The 20,803-nt window shown below is 38.6% G+C and overlaps 1 protein-coding gene across 3 annotated transcripts in view; it reads left to right on the top strand.

Annotated features, from left to right (window-relative positions):
* Positions 1-20,803, top strand: part of LOC144978684 (E3 ubiquitin-protein ligase rfwd3.L-like) — a 31,983-nt gene that overhangs the window by 4,683 nt on the left and 6,497 nt on the right. For all 3 annotated transcript variants that reach the window (XM_078925082.1, XM_078925083.1, XM_078925084.1), the window contains exons 3-12: positions 1,657-1,737; positions 9,088-9,173; positions 10,856-10,955; positions 11,333-11,520; positions 12,665-12,806; positions 13,856-13,954; positions 14,143-14,306; positions 14,569-14,769; positions 18,173-18,270; positions 19,341-19,429. In XM_078925082.1, coding sequence (XP_078781208.1) covers positions 1,657-1,737; positions 9,088-9,173; positions 10,856-10,955; positions 11,333-11,520; positions 12,665-12,806; positions 13,856-13,954; positions 14,143-14,306; positions 14,569-14,769; positions 18,173-18,270; positions 19,341-19,429 — 1,248 coding nt within the window. The remainder of the gene's footprint in view (positions 1-1,656; positions 1,738-9,087; positions 9,174-10,855; positions 10,956-11,332; positions 11,521-12,664; positions 12,807-13,855; positions 13,955-14,142; positions 14,307-14,568; positions 14,770-18,172; positions 18,271-19,340; positions 19,430-20,803) is intronic.

Raw genomic sequence — 20,803 nt, 5'->3', positions numbered from 1 at the left:
GATGATGATTGCAATTGTCTCAAGTTTGTTAATCACTTTATACAGACCTGCCTACTTGAAAATTTGTTAATTCGTAATTTTTGTTTTAGGAGATAAAAATTGTAGTCATTATAGTTCACTTTAAAAAATCAACAACTTACCTTGATATGGATTAAAATAACACTTATTAAATATATTATATAAATAATGTTTATTATATATATATATATATATATATATATACACACACACACACACACACAGATGCAGTGGCATTTTCCTGGAGGGACAGTAATAATAGTATAAATGTATTATGATACATTATAATATTAATAACATTAATATAACAAATAATTATATCTATCTATTTGTTCTACTTTCAATTTGTGTATATATTGTGTCCCAGATAGAAGGAGCTAATATATATTTAGTGAGTGTTTCTTGTTAACTATCATAATCATCACTACTACACTACTACAGCCACCACCGCCACCACCACATCAACTCGACCACAGGACTATCAACTCTCCTTCATCCTCATCAATATGAATTATTTTGTTTGTAATTTAATAATTTTATTTTATTAATATTTTTTTTCTTATGAAGGATAATTTTAGCCTTGTTACCGTAATATTATTATCATCATTAACATTTTCATCATCATCATCATCATAAGTTTGGGTGCGTTAGTCCGCGGTTTGGTGGATTCACTTTTCCCTCTGAAACCATGATTTTCAATTCCCACCCTATGTTCCCTCTGAAACCATGATTTTCAATTCCCACCCTATGTTCCCTCTGAAACCATGATTTTCAATTCCCACCCTATGTTCCCTCTGAAACCATGATTTTCAATTCCCACCCTATGTTCCCTCTAAAACCATGATTTTCAATTTCCACCCTATGTTGCCTCTGAAACCATGATTTTCAATTCCCACCCTATGTTCCCTCTGAAACCATGATTTTCAATTCCCACCCTATGAATAATGATTAATCTGACAGATCTGGTGAGACACTCTTAGACGGACACGGGTATAAATCGGTTGCATAACAAAGCACTCTATGAAATTGGTTGTTAAATCTATAATTGCGACAGATGTGATTTTATTTAAACATTGAAGTGTTTGTCTATAACTATAAAACAAATATTGAACCAGGTGTTTTCTCCCACAAGTTTTCAAATTTCAGTGAAAAATATTGGGTCATTAGCTGCAGACACCTAATGTTGGGGGGAGGGGGGGGGGGTGTTCTTAGTATTAAGAATTATTTCATGTGAGATTAGCGGATTATCACATAATTACATGATGTGGGCTACTACAAGACGGGCTATAAGGTGGTAACCATTGTATATTTAGTGTCTCAATAGGATTCAATAGTAGTAACGTCACTTCCTTCCTAATGACGTGTGGTAACTTAGTAACACTGGCTCTAAACTACCGGAACAATGGCGGACGCCGTATGAAACATTTCTCTGGCGAGCATAAAAGCATATCCAGAGGAAAAAAAAAACATAAATTTGACAATGTTTTGACTTTTACACATTCTGATCACAAGGCATATGAAAAGTTCAAGCCAGCATGAAGAATAAAAAGTAATGATTTTCTTTGTTTAGAACCAAGATGGCCGCCGTTGCCTGGCGGCGTGACATCAGACTATTGAATCCAATTTTCTTTTTCACAGCCAAGGAAGCGACACAGAAATGATGAAGGCTCTGATGTGAAAGACACAAAAAATGATGAAGGGACTGATGATGAAGAAGAGGTATGAGTATATGAGTGGTTTTTTTGTTTGTTTTTTTTTTCCCCAATAATTTATCTTTCAGAGACTCTTGGTGATTTTATCAATAGATTGAATGTAGGCCCTTTCCTTCATTGTTCTATGTTGTGTTGATCATGTCCTGATGTAGTTACCTGTTTCAAATAAGTCAACATTGAGTACTTGCAGAGATAATTTATATTATTAGTTCTTCGGTTACTTGTAATACCATTATGAAATTAAAAAAAAAAACTAACTAAAACACGAACCATCGGTGGTACGTTCCATTGTCACGAGATTTTAAAAAAAAAATTCGGGCCAAATTCGAGGAGCAGTTGGTTTGAAGATTTTTGATTTCGCGTTTTGGCCCTTTTCGAGTTGGTAGATTTACATTTTATTAAACACATCTTTTTAAAATCGACTTCTTGAACAATGGCTGATAGTGATTTACATCTTATTAAAATCGACTTCTTGAACAATGGCTGATAGTGATTTACATCTTATTAAAATCGACTTCTTGAACAATGGCCGATAGTGATTTACATTTTATTAAAATCGACTTCTTAAGGGGGGGGGGGGGCGACACTAAAGGGTCATTTTTTTTATTTGATGAAATATCCTAAACTTCTATGCACAGTTATAATGTATATGTTTGGGAAGGATGATTGCATATAATTTTTTTAAAAAAAAAGTTGCCCGTTGCTATGGAAAATAAACAACACATCTTAAAAAGTGAAAGGATTTTTTGTTTATCAACCGATTGCCATATTATTTTTGCCAGAGGTAGAAAAAAGGAAAATAAAAATGATCTAGAAGCCCGATTTTTAATTTTTAAATTAGAAAAACTTTAAAAATTAAGTTCAAGGTTATTACTCGATTATTCCCTTTGAAAAAAGTTACATAATTTCAAATTACTCATAAAATTATTTTTAAAAAAAATCTGGCTCCTAGAGGACCTGTGTATTTGTATGGCACTCATTTGTAGAAAGTTTGAAGAAGATTGGTTGAAAACTGAGGAAGGAGATAGATTTTTAGTGACGAAAATTGCAGTTTTGAGAAAAATGCATTTAAAAGTCAAAGTAAACGAGTATAGGAAAAAACTCACCTGTCGCTCTCTGATTGGATTGTGACCACATGACATAATTAAGAACAAAGTGATTGGTTGTTGAAGATAGAGGAGAACGTTTACTTTTCATTGATATGTTTTTGCCTTTACTTAGTTATAAAGACTATTTGATATTCTTTCATGAAATCAGTCCACTGAAACTAAAAATGGGTATTAAACATACTATGGGTCACAAAATACGTTATTTTGAGTAAAAAAAAACTGAAAATGAAGTTCTCATGCAATTTTTTATGCAGACAAATGGTCACATGTCGACATCCCACCAAAATCTAATTTTAGCAAACTGGGTCAAAATTCATAATTTTTGATGTCGCTCCCCCTTAAACAATGGCTGATAGTGATTTACATCTTATTAAAATCGGATTCTTAAACCTAGAAATACAAAACCGGAGACTGTTTCGGTCCATAGTTTATTTCACTCTATTATTCTAGTATTGTTGTCTTGTTCAATGATATTTAAAGACGGTAAAAAATTACCAAGTTGCAAACAAATCTCTGTATATCAAATTATGCGCCGAAAACCTACCATTCACATTTTACAAACCCATTTAGCTCCTTTTCTGATACATTTTGAGAAGATACGTACATCTCTTCTTCTTCTAGGTTCCATGCCTGGTCCAGGCTTCGGATACTGCATGAATTATCTCTCTCCATTCCTCCCTGTCTCTTGCTTTTTCAAACAGCTCTTGGATTGTTAGGTTGGTGAAGCCCTTCAGTTGGTCTATGAGTGTTTTTCTTTGTCTCCCCCGGGCGCGTTTACCAGGTATTTTTCCACAACTTGCCAGGTATTCATTCTTATCTTTCCTTACTATGTGTCCGAAAAAGGATAGTTGTCGATCCGCTATTAAGGGCATTAGTTTCCTTTGTTGGTATGTTTGTTTTAGCACTTCTTCGTTCGTTTTGTGTGCAGTATACGATATTCTCTGCATCCTTCTCAAGCACCACATTTCAAAAGCTTCAATGTTCTTTTGTGTTTCTGCATTTGTAGTCCAGCTTTCACATCCGTATAACAAGATTGGCCATACGTAGCACTTCAAGACTCGGAATTTAATCCCGAACGACATCTGTTTGTTTTTCAAAATGTTTCCCAGGTCGATGAAGGCCTGTTTGGCTTGAGTTATTCTTGCTCGTATGTCTTGGTTACATCTTCCATCTGTTGTCACTATTGAACCTAGGTATTTAAAACTTTCTACGTTGGTAAGTTGCTCGCCGTGAATCGTTATATTGCAGGTGTTGTTGTTTTCGGGGTTTTTCTGTATTACCATGCATTCCGTTTTGGTGATATTCACTTCCATTCCCTTGGCTTCACTATCTACTACCATTTTGTCAACAATCTTTTGAAGTTGGATTTCTGATGTTGCAATGAGTACCGTATTGTCTGCGTATCTTATATTATTTATGTTGTGATTGTTTCTTGGTATAGATTAAACAGATCTGGTGAGGCAACACACCCTTGACGGACTCCTTTCTTAATAGGAATGGAATTGCCTGTAGAGTTTCCGATTTTGATAGATGCCTGCTGGGTGTAGTATAATGTTTGCATGAGTCTGAGGTCTTTCTCATCAGCGCCAATGGAGTGCAGTTGTTTTAGTATTTCTTCGTGGCATACTCTATCAAAAGCTTTTTTGTAGTCGACAAAACAGAGGTATAGTGGGGTCTGAACCTGTATAGCTCTTTCACTTAAAACACGGAGGAGGTATATTGCGTTCCTTGTCCCTCTGTCAGGTTGGAATCCATATTGTTCTTCTGCGATTTCGGGGTTAATCTTATTCCTTAGCCTGTTGATAATTATACGCAACAGTATTTTGTTGATGTGGCTTATTAAACTTATAGTTCTAAAATTTTCGCATCTGACTGCACCTGCTTTCTTTGGTATTGCTATGAAAATAGAGTTACAGAGATCTTCTGGAATTTTCCCAGTGTTGTATATATTGTTGAATAATATGTGAAGTTCATCAATTGCTAGATCTCCTAGGCTTTTTAATACCTCTACAGATATTTCATCAGGGCCTGTTGCTTTACCATCCCTCATTCGTTCCATGGCATGTTCAATTTCACTTTTGGTGATGTTTGGTCCGCTTAATGGTTCTTTGAATTTCAGTGGTGGTTCATTTCTATTTGGATCATTGTACAGTTCGCCTATGTATTCTACCCATCGGCTTTCTATATGTTGTTCTTCAAATAGCAGTTCCCCTTGTTTGTTTTGGATACAACTTCCTGCTGCTTTGCTTTTCCTTTTTCCCTGATAGTTCTTTTATTCTTTGGTGAGCTTGTTGGGGGTTGGGTTTGTATTCTCTTTCGATTTCGCAGCATTTCCAGTCTAGATAGTTCTCGTGTGCCTCGATGCATTTGGATTGTTCAATGTTTGGTATTCTGCAGACCCTCTGTTGCATTTTCGTCTTTCTTCAAATAGGTTTAGAATTTCATTTGTCATCCATTCCTTTTTGCTGTTTCTTTGAGCTATTGGTAAATGCTTTTCTGCAGTTGCTTTGACACACTTTTGGAATATATCAAATTGTTTTTCACATTTTTCGTTATCAGGTTCACTTTGGCTTTGTATCATGAGTGCATTTTCAAATTCTTCTCTCATTTTTGTTTGTATGCCATTGTCTTTGCATATCCTGTAATCCCTCTTTATTCTACCAGCTGTTCTCTGAATAGCTTTAAACTTTATCCTTACTGTACAAACAACTGGGACATGGTCACTGTCTACATCGGCGCCTGGGTAGGCTTTGCAATTTAATATGCCATTTCTGAATCTTGATGATACTGCTATAAAGTCTATCTGGTTCCTTGCTCTTTCCCCTGGTGATTGCCATGTCCAGGTTCTTCTTGGGTGTTGTTGAAACCAGGTGTTTGAAATCATTAATTTATTTGTTCTACACCAATCTGCCCAGATGTTTCCACGTTCATTTCTGTCTCCGAGTCCATGTGGTCCGATTATGTCACCATCTCTGCCTCTGCCAATCTTAGCATTTAGGTCCCCCATTACCATAAGGACTTCTTGTGATTTACACATTCGTTTTGCTTTGTCTAGTGAATGGTAAAACTCTGTCATATCTGCATCTGTCGCCTCTTCTGTTGGTGCATAAACTTGAATAATATTGGTGTCAACTACAGGTCCTCTTAGCTTAACCAGCAAAACTCTGTCTGAGATTGCTACGTGCCCTTTGTAAAATTTGGTTGATTGTTGGTCTAAGATCATCCCTACTCCTTTTTGGAAAGAGGTTCCACCACTCCATATGATCTTATATGTCGTGTTGTTTTCTTGTTTTGACATGGTTCCCTGCTCTTTCCATCTCATCTCTGCCAGGCCAAGAATATTTATTTGGAGCCGTTTCACTTCTTTTAGAATGTTGTTTAGTTTTCCTTTTTGGGCACAGGTCCTGACATTCCATGTCCCAATTTTGGTTTTGTCACATTTGTTAAATTTATTTCGCCTAGTAACTGGCTGACGGTTCGGTGTGACCTGACGAACATCACGCTCCCAACCGAGCGAGGCAGCAGTCTTCCGTGAAAACATGCTCCCCTTTACGCTGTCACCGTTTAACTTTTTGGACTTATTCATGCAGTTAACTCGGCAAAGTTACAAGAATGGACTGCCATTGCCTATTCTTGTCGCCCTCTGCAGTTGGCCAGCTTGACCTGTTGACCTGTTACCGTTCGACACCACGAGGAGGTTGCAGTAGGGCTTGATGATGATCTATCTTTGCAGACTTGGCATCATCCATTTGTCGAACGATACGTACATAGAAGTCCCATAAATTAAGCCGTGTCGACAGACTGTACCGGGGTTCCTTCTCATAGAGGTAGTTGGATGCCATAGTCTTTCACAAATTCTCTGTCCATCGCCATCTCTGAGCAGTCCTCCATCATACTCCCCAGTCATTTCTTTTATATTTTCCCAACCAGCGCTTTCGTTGTCTCCCTCTCCCTCATTTCCCATTAAACTTCCCTTCAATTATTGACTTCTGGAGACTGTTGTGGCATCGTATGTGAGTACGCCAACTTTCTGTGCTTTACCAGTCAACAGACTGCACAAAATCTTGAAAAATATTCAGAGGAAAACCACTGACCACCCTGTCTGTCACTCTAGACAAAGACCTGCCTGCCAAGAGTGCAAATGGACTCTAAAACATTGGACGACCTTGAGAAATTGCAAAACAAGAGCAATATATCCACTAAACGTGCTCAAAGCGCTTTGCAAGGGGTTCCTAGCCAACACCAACACCTAACATTTGGGACGAGACATGACGCCTGTTACTGTTATTGTTAGACGTTATTACAATATTTTTGTTGTGAGTTTCTTAGCCAAGAGCATACTATCTATAGAGTCTAGCACATTCATATTACGATTTATAAAATAGAAAAATACATTTTCTTGCTTAAAGTAGATTCGTTGTAAGAATACAAACCAAAAAAAGGTATCATATAGGAAAAAGAATAGATATGACATAAGAAATAACGGTTAAAATTTTAAATATTGTTTTTTTTTACTATTTTGTTATGTTAAGTAGAATCCACCTACACTAAACTACGTGTCACTTATAGCGTTCATATTACGATTTATACAATTATTTGTCTTCAAGCGGTATTACCTTGGGTTGAACCAGAAGCTAAAAAGTAATTTTAAAGTTAAAATTATGACAAGAAATATCAAATTTCAGTGCTTGACAGTTTAAGAAATCACAGTCTTTCTCCTATATAAAGTATGGAAATTTGACCCGTGTTTTGTAGCTTGACTTTGGCTGTAAATTCAATTTTTATCATTTATAAACCACCATGTTATAGGGTAGTGCATTTTAGCGGCAGCGAGTCACATTTGAGTGAGAACTAATCATCCGATAGGTGTTCGAAAAACAATTAAACAAACTTTTAAAAAATGTACGTATGCTGTTTCACTTTGCTGTGGTCGAAAACTTAGATACATTTTTATTCCGAGATATAGATAGTTCGAAGTTGACGTCACTCAGGTCTTTGTTATTGTTTTTTGCCATCTGCGTTTATGAGTAATTCTTACTACACAAAGTTTTGTATGTTGGTCTTATACTTCCGGATGGCAATGTTGTGAGCTCCTTAGCCAAGCGCATACTATTTATAACGTTAGTGTTGGCCGATGGTAGAACTTTCCATTACTTATTGGTTACACTCAGTTTGCTATTGAAAAGAGAGACAGACTGAGAGGAAATGCGTAACTGAGAGCAACACGGACCTGAAACGAAAGCCTCAGGCTGTAAACTGGGTGCATTCATTTTCGTTTCAGGTCCATGTTGCTCTCAGTTCGACCTTTTCTCTCAGCCGTGTCTTTTTAAAAAAAATGTTTATCATAGCAAAATAGTGTTACCCCCGTTGATTTTGGTTTTAGTTTCCGAACCAAAAGCGAACGTTTTATTTTGGAATTAAAATTTTTCAAGTTTTCTACCAGCAATGTGAAACACACACATAATCACCTTTTGGATGATTTGTTCTCACTAAATTGTGACCCAACACCCTAAGTGGTATTATATCATGTTATTATCATATTATAATAATAATTGCAGTTAAATTGGGCTTTAAGTGTATGGTCATAAGGGTATGTTCCATGATATATGCTTTTTGTACTTTACTTATGATAGTTTCTTTGGAAAGCTTGTGCCTATAACTGTAAGTTTTTAGCAATTGTTAATTGTTTTAAAAAAAAAAATATAGTCATGACTTGCTTATTTGGCATTCTTTCTACCAAGACACCTACATTTAAGTAATAACACTTGCCATTTCAATCACACTGTCTATCATTGAGCTAAAAAAAAAAGAATTAAAAATTGAACTTTTATATAGTTCAATATCCACTAAATGTGCTCAAAGTGCTTTACTAGGGGTCCCTGGCCAACAGCAACATTTAACATGTAGGACGGAGATGATGCCTGTTAGGCGATATTACAATTTTTTTCTGACAGAGACAACGCTGTTAACAGCCACATACTCATTTTACATTTGAGTACGGTGAGAGAATTTGAGTAATGAGCATTCTCCATGGACTCAACTATGCGCAGAGCAAAGCTCGAACCCAGGACATTCCGATTCGAAAGCAAGTGTCATACCACTAGACCACATAGCCGCACATCAACATTTTCCTCTCTTTTACTGTTCTATTTATTTTAAAACTCCTGACTTTGGTTTGTCGAAAAATTTCAGCCATTTTTTTGTAGAGTTCATTTACATTAGGTCTATTTAATTTCTCTTTATTTCAGAGTTGCACCATTTGTTTAGAGCCATGGACGACAGGGGGGGACCACAGGATTTGTTGCCTCAAGTGTGGGCACATGTTTGGATACAGGTTGGTTCTCCCATAATGGGCAGGGAGGCATTTCTTGTGTCTTCTATTCCCCTATAGGTATCTGTTTTCCAACATGCTTTCTGTCTTTGTCTTGAAATGAGATTTCTTGGTTTTGTCCAGGCCCTTGCCGGATACCCTAGCTTGGAGGGAAACAGTCAAATGTGTAGTTAGAATTTTGGGAGATGATATTTTTTTCATTGTAAATCATCTCTCTGTTATGCACTGTATTATGTTTGATTTAAATATTATATATGATTTGTAAACATTTGAGTGTATTCCTCTTAGTGGGAATCTGTGTTTGTGTCTGGATGAGACATTTAGGTGATCTCAAACTAAGTACTTTGATAGTGTGCTCTTGGAATCTACATGTTTCCTATTTGAACTAATTCCCTTTTGTCTTACCTTTTCTTTGGGTGCTTTAAGTGTAATTCTAGAACTTTTTACTATCCCATTTTCTTCCTTTTTATTGGTGCTGATATGACCTTAATGTGTTGCAAGTGCCGTAAAACCCTTAAAAACAAACAAAACATACAGGTTGGTTGAGAGTTTCAACGTGTATGATATTTTTGATCAAGTTACCTTTTGACTCTAAAGGACAACTACAATTGTCTTAGTTGCATGCACTATTCATTGTGCATCTGGTTTGTGAAAATCTTATTTTTCTATGAATGGACATGATCTTGTCTTGTCATCGAATAATAATAAACCAAATATAGCTGAAGCATAGAACCTATCCATTGCTGTCAAACAATTATGTCTGCACCAACTTAGGTTCAGACTTAGATGAGCAGGGCTTTCAAATTCTCAGACTTTCTTTTCAGTTTTCTGGTCTTAATCAAAATTTAAAAGTTAACTCTTTCAGCACTGAGGTTATATTTGCATTTCCATCACAAAATGGCTGACACCTGATTGAGGCAGCATGAGAATGACAAGCTAAGACAAAGCGACATTCTAATTCGGCGCAAAATCTCAATTAAAATACCCCCTAGGGCCAATTGAATGTTCTGATGAAAGAAATGATACCATTGGTTCAATTTATAGTACTTTTGTAGAAAGTAGGATTGGATTACATATTGTTTTTGCCTTCCAAGACCGGCAGCACTGTGCGGCCATTCGCCAGTTGAACAGATTCTGCTCTTTCCACACAGTGCGGCCAATGGCGCTGAAAGAGTTAAAATATATATCCCTCTTACTCTTAACAGTCACTCAATTTGTTGAAAAATGTGGCGGAAAAAAATAAATCATGAGCAATTGAGCTAAATACAGCATTTAGAAATAAACATCGAAACAAGATCAAAACATTGTTGCATTATAATTAAGCACCATAGAATCTTTTTATTTCGATGTACGGCAATGTGGTCTAATGGTACGACACTCGTTTTCGATCGGAGGTCCTGGGTTCGAGCCTCGCTCTACGCATAGTTGAGTCCTTCGAAAAGACTGTTTACTCACATTATCTCACCATACTCGAGTGTAAAATGGGTACCTGGCTGTTTACGGCGTTGTCTCTGTCCGAAAAAAAATTGTAACATTGCCTAACAGGCGTCAAGTCTTGTCCTAAATGTTAAATGTTGCTGTTGGCCAGGGACCCCTTGAGCACATTTAGTGGATATTGCGCTCTATAAAATCTATTTTTATTTTTAAAAAATTTTTAATAAATGTTTTCATTTTTTTTTTCTCAGTTGTATCTGTAAGTGGATAAAACAAGCTCACAGTTGTCCTCAGTGCAAAGTGCCTGCCAAAAAAGATGATATCCGCAATCTATTTGCTCGGAAATTAACTGTAAGCATCTGTGTGTGATTTTGTGTGAAAGTTGATATCCTTGACAATCTATCAAGCTTTAAACAATCTTTTTTGTTTTTTGTTACAAAAAGTAAAATTAAATTTTGTTGCTATGGTGCCCCCCCCCCCCCTCTGCCCCCCATTCTGGGCACTGATACTTAACATTTGTTGAATACAAATATGTTCTTTTTTATGTTTCAGAGTGAAGAATCAAAATCGTTTTTGTTGTCATATAGGTTGTTATTATGGTGCCCCCCCCCCCCCTCCCTTCTTGTAGAAATAATTACATTTGTTGAATAGTGGTATTATGTATCACTATCCAAAAAACGTTTCATGCTTGGTTTATTTGGCATTTAAATGTATAATCTATACCTAAGGTTGAAGACACATCGGAACGAGATCGAGCCTATAAACTGTTGGAAGAGGAACGGGCCAAGGCAAGGAGTTTGGAGCACAAGGAAGCTTTGGCTCGAAGGGAGATTGACACACAAAGCCGGCTGATAACTACACTTGAAGCACGTCTGGCACACATCACACAGGAAGGTGTCGGTTCCAGTCAGGGAAGGTATTGTTGTTTTATTTCTGTTTGATTGTATTGTATACCCAGTCTTTGTCCTCTCTATGTGTTTGGGAGCAGTGCAGATATGGGAATTTTGCAGATTTTTCCACATTTCTATATTCTTTTACAGCTCAAATCATTGTCCTTAATTGTTCCACTGCGTGGCGTAATATTTTCACTTTATGAGAAAAAAAGCACTCTTCTCAGTATGGAATAAATATTTTATTGATAATTTTGCTTAAAAAAACACATCTATGAGAAAATGTACAATCATATATGAAAAAAATAAATGAGGAAGAAGTGACACCATATATTGAAATAGGTTGCTTTTCATGGATTTTTGACACATTTAATAGATGAGGAATGATGCATTTTGAAAAGTATGACAGGTCTGGAGTTCTTCGAATAATGTTCATGCCTCCTGTATTTTGATAGCCAGGTCCATTCCTTAAGTTATGGCATTTATTGGTGGCAAATTAAGACATGTATCATGCTTTTGTAAATGAATATAATATTTTATTAATATGGAAAGATATGTTCTTCTCTGAGTCAAAAAAAAAAAAAAAGGATGAATGGCATGATGGCTGTTAATTGATGAGTCCCTATTCAAGGAGGCAACACTTCTTGATGGGACAGCGTGGCTCAGTGGTACGGTCTTTGCTTCGTACCCGAAAGGTACAGAGTTCGACTATCCCTCGCGCTGTGTGGCCTTGAGCAAATCACCTAGCCTTAGCTCACATCGTGGCACTGCACTGCGGCTGATGCCTGGGTTATTCGCCTTCCCTTGGAATAGATCCTAAAGAAAAATTTTCCCCTAGGGATGAATAAGAAAGGGGTATTATTTATTTATTATTGATTTTATCCATTTTCAGACACTATTCTTACTACAAAACATATTGATGCTGTGCGTTTAATAAAAAAAAATCAACAACATCTGCCAGTCGAATATAATGTACCAACACACAAAACTATGTGTAACCTTGAATGTTTATAGTTTGATAGAATATATTGAGAACTACTCATAACAATGGCTGGCTAAAATCAATAACAAAGAGCTGAGTGGCGTCAATTTAATTCCTTCTGTACAAATTGAAACAGATAATCGAAGAGTTTTGTTCACGGTTCCCTATCTTAATAAATTAATCCTCAGGCCAGAAGGAATAGGAGCTGTTGGAGCCAGTGGAAGAGGGAGTGTTAACCCGAGTGTGAGTAGTTCAAGCGGGATTAGCAGTCTGACGAAAGCACGAGAGAATAGCAAGTATCAGTTGCTGGCCAGGATCAGTATAATGCAAGTAAGTAAAAAAAAAAAACCCCAAAAACTTGAGCTTTTATATTGTGCAATATCCACTTAACATGCTCAAAGCGCTTTTCAAAGGGTCCCTTACCAACAGTAATGCATAACATGTAGAATGCGACATGACGCATGATAGGCGATATTACAATATGCCAAACCCAGTTTACCCTTGCCAAATGGCTTTTTAAAAAATGCCAAGTTTTTGGGATTTGGCACTAAAATGCACAAAAAACATCATCATGAGGATAGAAATGTCAACTTTAAGTAGTCCTTCAGAGCCATGAGGCCCATGGAGCAGGAGTTTGTCCCAGTTTCTATAGCGTGAATTGGACAATAACAATTGCTTGCTACCCTTTGGATAGGATGCTTTTCTATTACAAAGTACTTTCTGCCAGATCTAACAGACCAAGCTACTTAATCACTGTTGGGTGGACAGGGGAGGGGGGAGGTCAGAAAAAATCTCGACTGCAACCCGGGATCGATCTCAGTTTCTTTGCATGTGAAGCGAGTGCTCTACCATCTGAGCTATCGGGATCCCCTGAAATGTCAGTGAAGTGACTAATTTTCATATCAGAAAGCAGTCTGGTTTTCCCAGTAGACGAGACACACAGAGGTGTACTCTTTTTTTTTTTTATTAATATAGATTTGTGCGGCTATGTGGTCTTGTGGTATGACACTCGGTTTCGGATCGGAAGGTCCTGGGTTCGAGCCTCGTGCTCGGTGCATAGTTGAGTCCTTGGAAAAGGCTCTTTACTCATTTTCTCTCACCGTACTCAGCTGTAAAATGAGTATCTGGCCATTAACAGCGTTGTCTTTGTCCGAAAAATTGTAATATCGCCTAACAGGCGGCATGTTCCGTCCTACATGTTAAATGTTGCTGTTGACCAGGGACCCCTTGTAAAGCGCTTTGAGCACATTTAGTGGATTTTGCGCTATATAGGGCTCAATTTTATTTTGATTTATTTTTTAGATTTATTGATTTTGGTGTGTTCAGTTTTTGAGCTACAAGTAGCAAGCAAGATGAATTTGATTTTTTTTTTTTTTCAGGATGGTCTTTGTCGTGTATTTGAACACAGCAAAGAACTCGGTATGGTGATTGTTTCAACCAAATCTCCCAATCCTTTGTTTAAGGGTTTTGGAATCAAGGTGAGTGACTGAAGGCTAAACTGCACATTTATCGTATTTGCCACATATACAATATTGCTAAAGAAAAATATGGTTGACTTGTTTGAGATTTCTGTGCTGCACTGTCATTGCTTACTAATTCAGTTTTCTTGAATTCAGATATATACATTCATATTCATAATATGAATTTTTGTTTCTTCCAATTATAGACTTTGGCTCGGGATTTTCGAGTTCTGTCATACCAACCTCTCCATTCAGCCCTGATTCGAGATTTGAGTTTTCGCCCTAACACCTATGACGGAACTCTTCTTTCCTGTGGAATGGATAAGGTCGTACAATTGACTAGTGTTACAAGCAAATCTATCATTCAGAAGTGAGTAAAGTAAAAACTTGTTTTAAAAAACCAGAATCTGTTTGACGAATTAGCAATTACATTTTGATTTTTTAGAATGTATCTTAGTCTGTGATTGATGTTTAATTTTTGATAGGTGAGGCTAGTCCATGATTGATATGTAGTTTGCATGGAAGGGGTGATTTAATTTTAATTGTAATCAAATCCCCTATAGAAAAAAAAGCAAACTGATTTCCATGACTTTGGTGACATGCCTGGTGCTCGCTTCTGTTTCTCATTTCAGATTCACACTGAATGCATCAGGCTGGTGCTGTTCATGGAACACCTCTGACAACAACTATTTTTACGTGGGAATGGAGAGAGGCCAGGTCAAGGAGTTTGACGTGAGGCGAACAGATGGCCCTGTACAGGATGTCTTGGATTTAGGTGGTGCTCCAATAGCCAGTGTGGCCTACTGGGATGAACAATCACACTCTGGTCCGAGGTCTGTTGTATGTTGTTGTCAAAGTGTCAATTTAGCGTCAGTTTTACAGACCTCCCTACCTACCATTACGAAAAATTCTAGAATTACGAAATTTCGGCTCCAATTTCGGCACTTCAGGAAACTGGAGGTTGATGCTAGACGACTGGAGGTTGATGCTAGACGACTGGAGGTTGATGCTAGACGACTGGAGGTTGATGCTAGACGACTGAGGGATGCTAGACGACTGGGTTGATGCTAGACGACTGGAGGTTGATGCTAGACGACTGGAGGTTGATGCTAGACGACTGGAGGTTGATGCTAGACGACTGGAGGTTGATGCTAGACGACTGGAGGTTGATGCTAGACGACTGGAGGTTGATGCTAGACGACTGGAGGTTGATGCTAGACGACTGGAGGTTGATGCTAGACGACTGGAGGTTGATGCTAGACGACTGGAGGTTGATGCTAGACGACTGGAGGTTGATGCTAGACGACTGGAGGTTGATGCTAGACGACTGGAGGTTGATGCTAGACGACTGGAGGTTGATGCTAGACGACTGGAGGTTGATGCTAGACGACTGGAGGTTGATGCTAGACGACTGGAGGTTGATGCTAGACGACTGGAGGTTGATGCTAGACGACTGGAGGTTGATGCTAGACGACTGGAGGTTGATGCTAGACGACTGGAGGTTGATGCTAGACGACTGGAGGTTGATGCTAGACGACTGGAGGTTGATGCTAGACGACTGGAGGTTGATGCTAGACGACTGGAGGTTGATGCTAGACGACTGGAGGTTGATGCTAGACGACTGGAGGTTGATGCTAGACGACTGGAGGTTGATGCTAGACGACTGGAGGTTGATGCTAGACGACTGGAGGTTGATGCTAGACGACTGGAGGTTGATGCTAGACGACTGGAGGTTGATGCTAGACGACTGGAGGTTGATGCTAGACGACTGGAGGTTGATGCTAGACGACTGGAGGTTGATGCTAGACGACTGGAGGTTGATGCTAGACGACTGGAGGTTGATGCTAGACGACTGGAGGTTGATGCTAGACGACTGGAGGTTGATGCTAGACGACTGGAGGTTGATGCTAGACGACTGGAGGTTGATGCTAGACGACTGGAGGTTGATGCTAGACGACTGGAGGTTGATGCTAGACGACTGGAGGTTGATGCTAGACGACTGGAGGTTGATGCTAGACGACTGGAGGTTGATGCTAGACGACTGGAGGTTGATGCTAGACGACTGGAGGTTGATGCTAGACGACTGGAGGTTGATGCTAGACGACTGGAGGTTGATGCTAGACGACTGGAGGGTGATGCTAGACGACTGGAGGTTGATGCTAGACGACTGGAGGTTGATGCTAGACGACTGGAGGTTGATGCTAGACGACTGGAGGTTGATGCTAGACGACTGGAGGTTGATGCTAGACGACTGGAGGTTGATGCTAGACGACTGGAGGTTGATGCTAGACGACTGGAGGTTGATGCTAGACGACTGGAGGTTGATGCTAGACGACTGGAGGTTGATGCTAGACGACTGGAGGTTGATGCTAGACGACTGGAGGTTGATGCTAGCACTGGAGGTTTGCTAGACGACTGGAGGTTGATGCTAGACGACTGGAGGTTGATGCTAGACGACTGGAGGTTGATGCTAGACGACTGGAGTTGATGCTAGACGCGAACTGCGGAGGTTGATGCTAGACGACTGGAGGTTGATGCTAGACGACTGAGGTATGACTGCTAGACGACTGGAGGTTGATGCTAGACGACTGGAGGTTGATGCTAGACGACTGGAGGTTGATGCTATGAACGAACACTGGAGGTTGATGCTAGACGACTGGAGGTTGATGCTAGACGACTGGAGGTTGATGCTAGACGACGAGTGAGAGACGTATTGATGCAGACGACTGAGGTGATGCTAGACGACTGGAGGTTGATGCTAGACGACTGGAGGTTGATGCTAGACGACTGGAGGTTGATGCTAGACGACTGGAGGTTGATGCTAGACGACTGGAGGTTGATGCTAGACGACTGGAGGTTGATGCTAGACGACTGGAGGTTGATGCTAGACGACTGGAGGTTGATGCTAGACGACTGAGGTTGATGCAGACGACTGGAGGTTGATGCTAGACGACTGGAGGTTGATGCTAGACGACTGGAGGTTGATGCTAGACGACTGGAGGTTGATGCTAGACGACTGGAGGTTGATGCTAGACGACTGGAGGTGATGCTAGCGACTGGAGGTGATGCAGACGATGGAGGTTGATGCTAGACGACTGGAGGTTGATGCTAGACCGACTGGAGGTTGATGCTAGACGACTGGAGGTTGATGCTAGACGACTGGAGGTTGATGCTAGACGACTGGAAGTTGATGCTAGACGACTGGAGGTTGATGCTAGACGACTGGAGGTGTTGATGCTAGACGACTGGAGGTTGATGCTAGACGACTGGAGGTTGATGCTAGACGACTGGAGGTGATGCAGACGACTGGAGGTTGATGCTAGACGACTGGAGGTTGATGCTAGACGACTGGAGGTTGATGCTAGACGACTGGAGGTTGATGCTAGACGACATAGTTTTTAAGACTTTGAAGTGTTATTTAATCATGCTGAAGGTAAATTGTTAATATCATCGCCATTTCTAAAACAACAACAATAACAACAAGAGTTTCAGTGACTGGGTCGTGAGAATAAAAGAGAAAATGTAGAGATTCTCTGTGTGTCCTAAAAAGATCATCATCACTACTACTACTACTACTACTACTACTACTACTACTATTACTACTACTACTATTACTACTACTACTACTACTACTACTACTACTACTACTACTACTACTACTACTACGACTAATACTACTACTACTAGTATTGTTTCTATTACTACTACTACTACTACTACTACTACTACTACTACTACTACTACTACTACTACTACTACTACTACTACTACTACTACTACTACTACTACTACTACTACTACTATCATTAGCACTATCACAACTACTGCTACCACCACCACTACTACCCTATATCACTATCAGCACCCATATCATCTGAACGAACGTTTAGAGGAAAGAAAGTATATTTTAAAATATTATATTTCCGCCCTCTCCCTACTCTTATAAACACACACATATACATTTACATTAATTAAACAATGCACACACACACACACACACACATACTCACAATAGCACGTTAATGAATTATATCAAAAGTATTTTTAATAGAATGATAATGCTTAGATGTATGAGCCTCAACCATGGATTGTAGAAGAAATTTTGGCTATCTACATACATTGATTTCATAGGCTGTAAATTTTGATTCAAGGTTGTAAATTTTACTTTGAAATTTTGCTGGATACCCTGATAACCTCTTGAAAGACTTAAAATTTTTAATGAATATCTTTTTTCAGATCAATCAAAGGACTTCTTATCGGTCACATAAGAAATCTCATTTTTCGTGAGAAGAGAGGGGAAGAGTTTTTCACACACGCTTTACCCTGTCCTCAAGGTAGAATTTTAGTTTTTTTTTACCCTCTTGCCTACATTGATCGTTTGCAATTATTTTCACTACATAGTGTTTAGAATCCAGAAAATGTTTATAACTCACTCACTCAAGTCTCTCTGGGCCTGCCGGCACTTGAGACGATGCAGCTTACTTGGGGCCATCAGAAAATTTTAATAAGGTGTTGTTTAAAATAATTTTAAATAGCTTAAAAATGAAGTACTTTTTTTTTTTTTTGATTACTGAGTACTGACTGAGGTTTTTACCTTCCTGCTCGGTCCATCAGGCCTGCTGATTCGACTTTATTCTTTTATTTGTTTAAAATTGAGTTTTGAAATCTTTTTGATAAATCATCTGATTCATATCTATGATTTCAGCCCATTGGGGGCAGCGTGGCTCAGCGGTACGGTCTTTGCTTCGTACCCGAAAAGTACCGAGTTCAATCACTCGGCGCTGCGCTGTGTGGCTTTGAGCAAGTCACCTCGCCCTAGCTCAATTTGCAGCGCTGCATTGCGGCTAACGCATGGGTTAATCCAGTCTTCCCTTGGAATAGACCCTAGAGAAAAATTTCCCCTATGGGATGAATAAAGGGAATTTATTTTTTTTTTTATTTTATTATTTCAGCACGATTTTACTCCCATTTTTTGTCTGGCAATATCAATTATTCACATTTAGTTCATGTAAATCTGCAGTTTGTATAAACTGGCTCTGATTTGTAATATCACTTTTTAAACTCAAAAATGTTTTTTAAAAAGTTCTTCAGAGTCAATAGACTCATGGAACTGGAGTTTATTCCAGTTTCTTGAGGGTGAAATGGACAAAGGCAATTGCTTGCTTGCTATCCTTTAAATAGGATGCTAGTCTATTGCAAAGAACCAACTACCCAACGACCCTGTTGGGTGGACAGAGGGGGTGGGGGGGGGGGGGTGGTCAAAAGAAAATATCTGTTGTTGGTCGTGATGCAGAGATCTTTTAACCTTTGAAATACCCTAATCACTGTAACTTTAACACAAAACAATTGGCCTATGATCATTCAATTTGTTTTTAAAATTTTTTATATTTAAATTATTATTCAGCCCCAATCATGGGTTCCTGCTTTACATCAGACGGCCATTTCTTGACAAGTTATAGACCGTCTGGAAACAATCCAAGATGCCAGTATGAGGTAAGATTGAAAAACTACATGGCCTATAAAATGATATATATATATATAAATATATATATATATATATATATATATATATATAAACTTGGCCTTTTCACTCGTTTGGGGGAGTGGGGGGGTTATCTATCTAGAACTCTGGGTGGGGTTCCGACCTCCCATAGTGGGCAGGGAGGTACTTGCTGTGTCTTCTATCCCCCTGTACCTGTTTTTCAATTGCTTTCTGTCTTTGTCTTGGAATGAGATTACTTGGTTTTGCCCTGACCCTGGCCGGAGTCCTTGGCTGGGAGGGAAACAGTTGAATGTATAGTTATAGTTTTGGGAGATGATAATTTTTTCCATGTAAATCATCTCTCCGTTATGTATTGTTATTTTTATATTTAACATATGATTTGTAACCATTTGAGTGTTTTCCTCTTAGTGGGATCTCTTGTGCTGGTGTATAGGGGAGACATTTGGGTGATCTCAAACTAACTACACTGATAATGTGCTCTTGGAATCTACATCTGTTCCTTATTTGAACCACTCCCCTTTGTCTTACTTTTTTCCTCAAGTCCTTTTTATTGTACATCTATAATCTTTTCACTATCCAATTTTTACCCTTTTTACTAGCGCTGATATGACCTAAATGTGTTGCAAGCACCATAAAGCCCTTAAAAACATAAAACAAACATTACCTCATTATCCATATGATTGTGAATGGAAATTCTTGCTGAGATGTTTTGATGTAGTCAGAAATCATTGAAAATCGAAGCAAATAATTTACCTGTTTTGGAATATAAGGACCTCGTGCTAAGAATGTTGCCATGCTATTGATGGTATGAGTTTAAAAATGATTTTTGAATGAGATTACTTGGGATTTGTCTTGACCCTGGCTGGAGTCCTTGGCTGGGAGGGCAACAGTCAAATGTATAGTAATAGTTTTGAGCGTTGATATTTTTTCCCTTGTAAATCATCTCTGTTATGTATTGTTATTTAGTTGTCTTGCTTTGTAAACATTTGAGTGTGTTCCTCTTAGTGGGATCTTGTGCTGGTGTCTTGGTGAGACTTTTTGGTGATCTCAAACTATGGATATTGATAGTGTGCTCTTGGAATTTACATCAGTTCTCTATTTGAACCAATCCCCTTTGTCTTACTTTTTCCTGAAGTCCTTTTAATTGTACATCTATAATGTTTTTACTATCCAATTATCTTCCTTTATACTGGTGCTGACGTGACCTAAATGTGTTGCAAATGCCGTAAAACCCTTAAAAACAAAAGTAGCAAGGATGGCCTTATTTTCCCAGTTTTGTGACTTGTGAGTTTTTAAAATCGTATAGCTCGGATATTTTCCCTCATCTTATGGTGCTTTATATTATAGCTCTATTATTGAACAAT

This window comes from Berghia stephanieae, chromosome 8, assembly GCF_034508935.2.
Source record: "Berghia stephanieae isolate SIO BIC M18660-M18661 chromosome 8, UCSD_Bste_1.3, whole genome shotgun sequence".
Lineage (NCBI taxonomy): Eukaryota > Metazoa > Mollusca > Gastropoda > Nudibranchia > Aeolidiidae > Berghia > Berghia stephanieae.
Note: the sequence above shows the minus strand (reverse complement) of the source record. Positions and strands in the feature narration are given on the sequence as shown.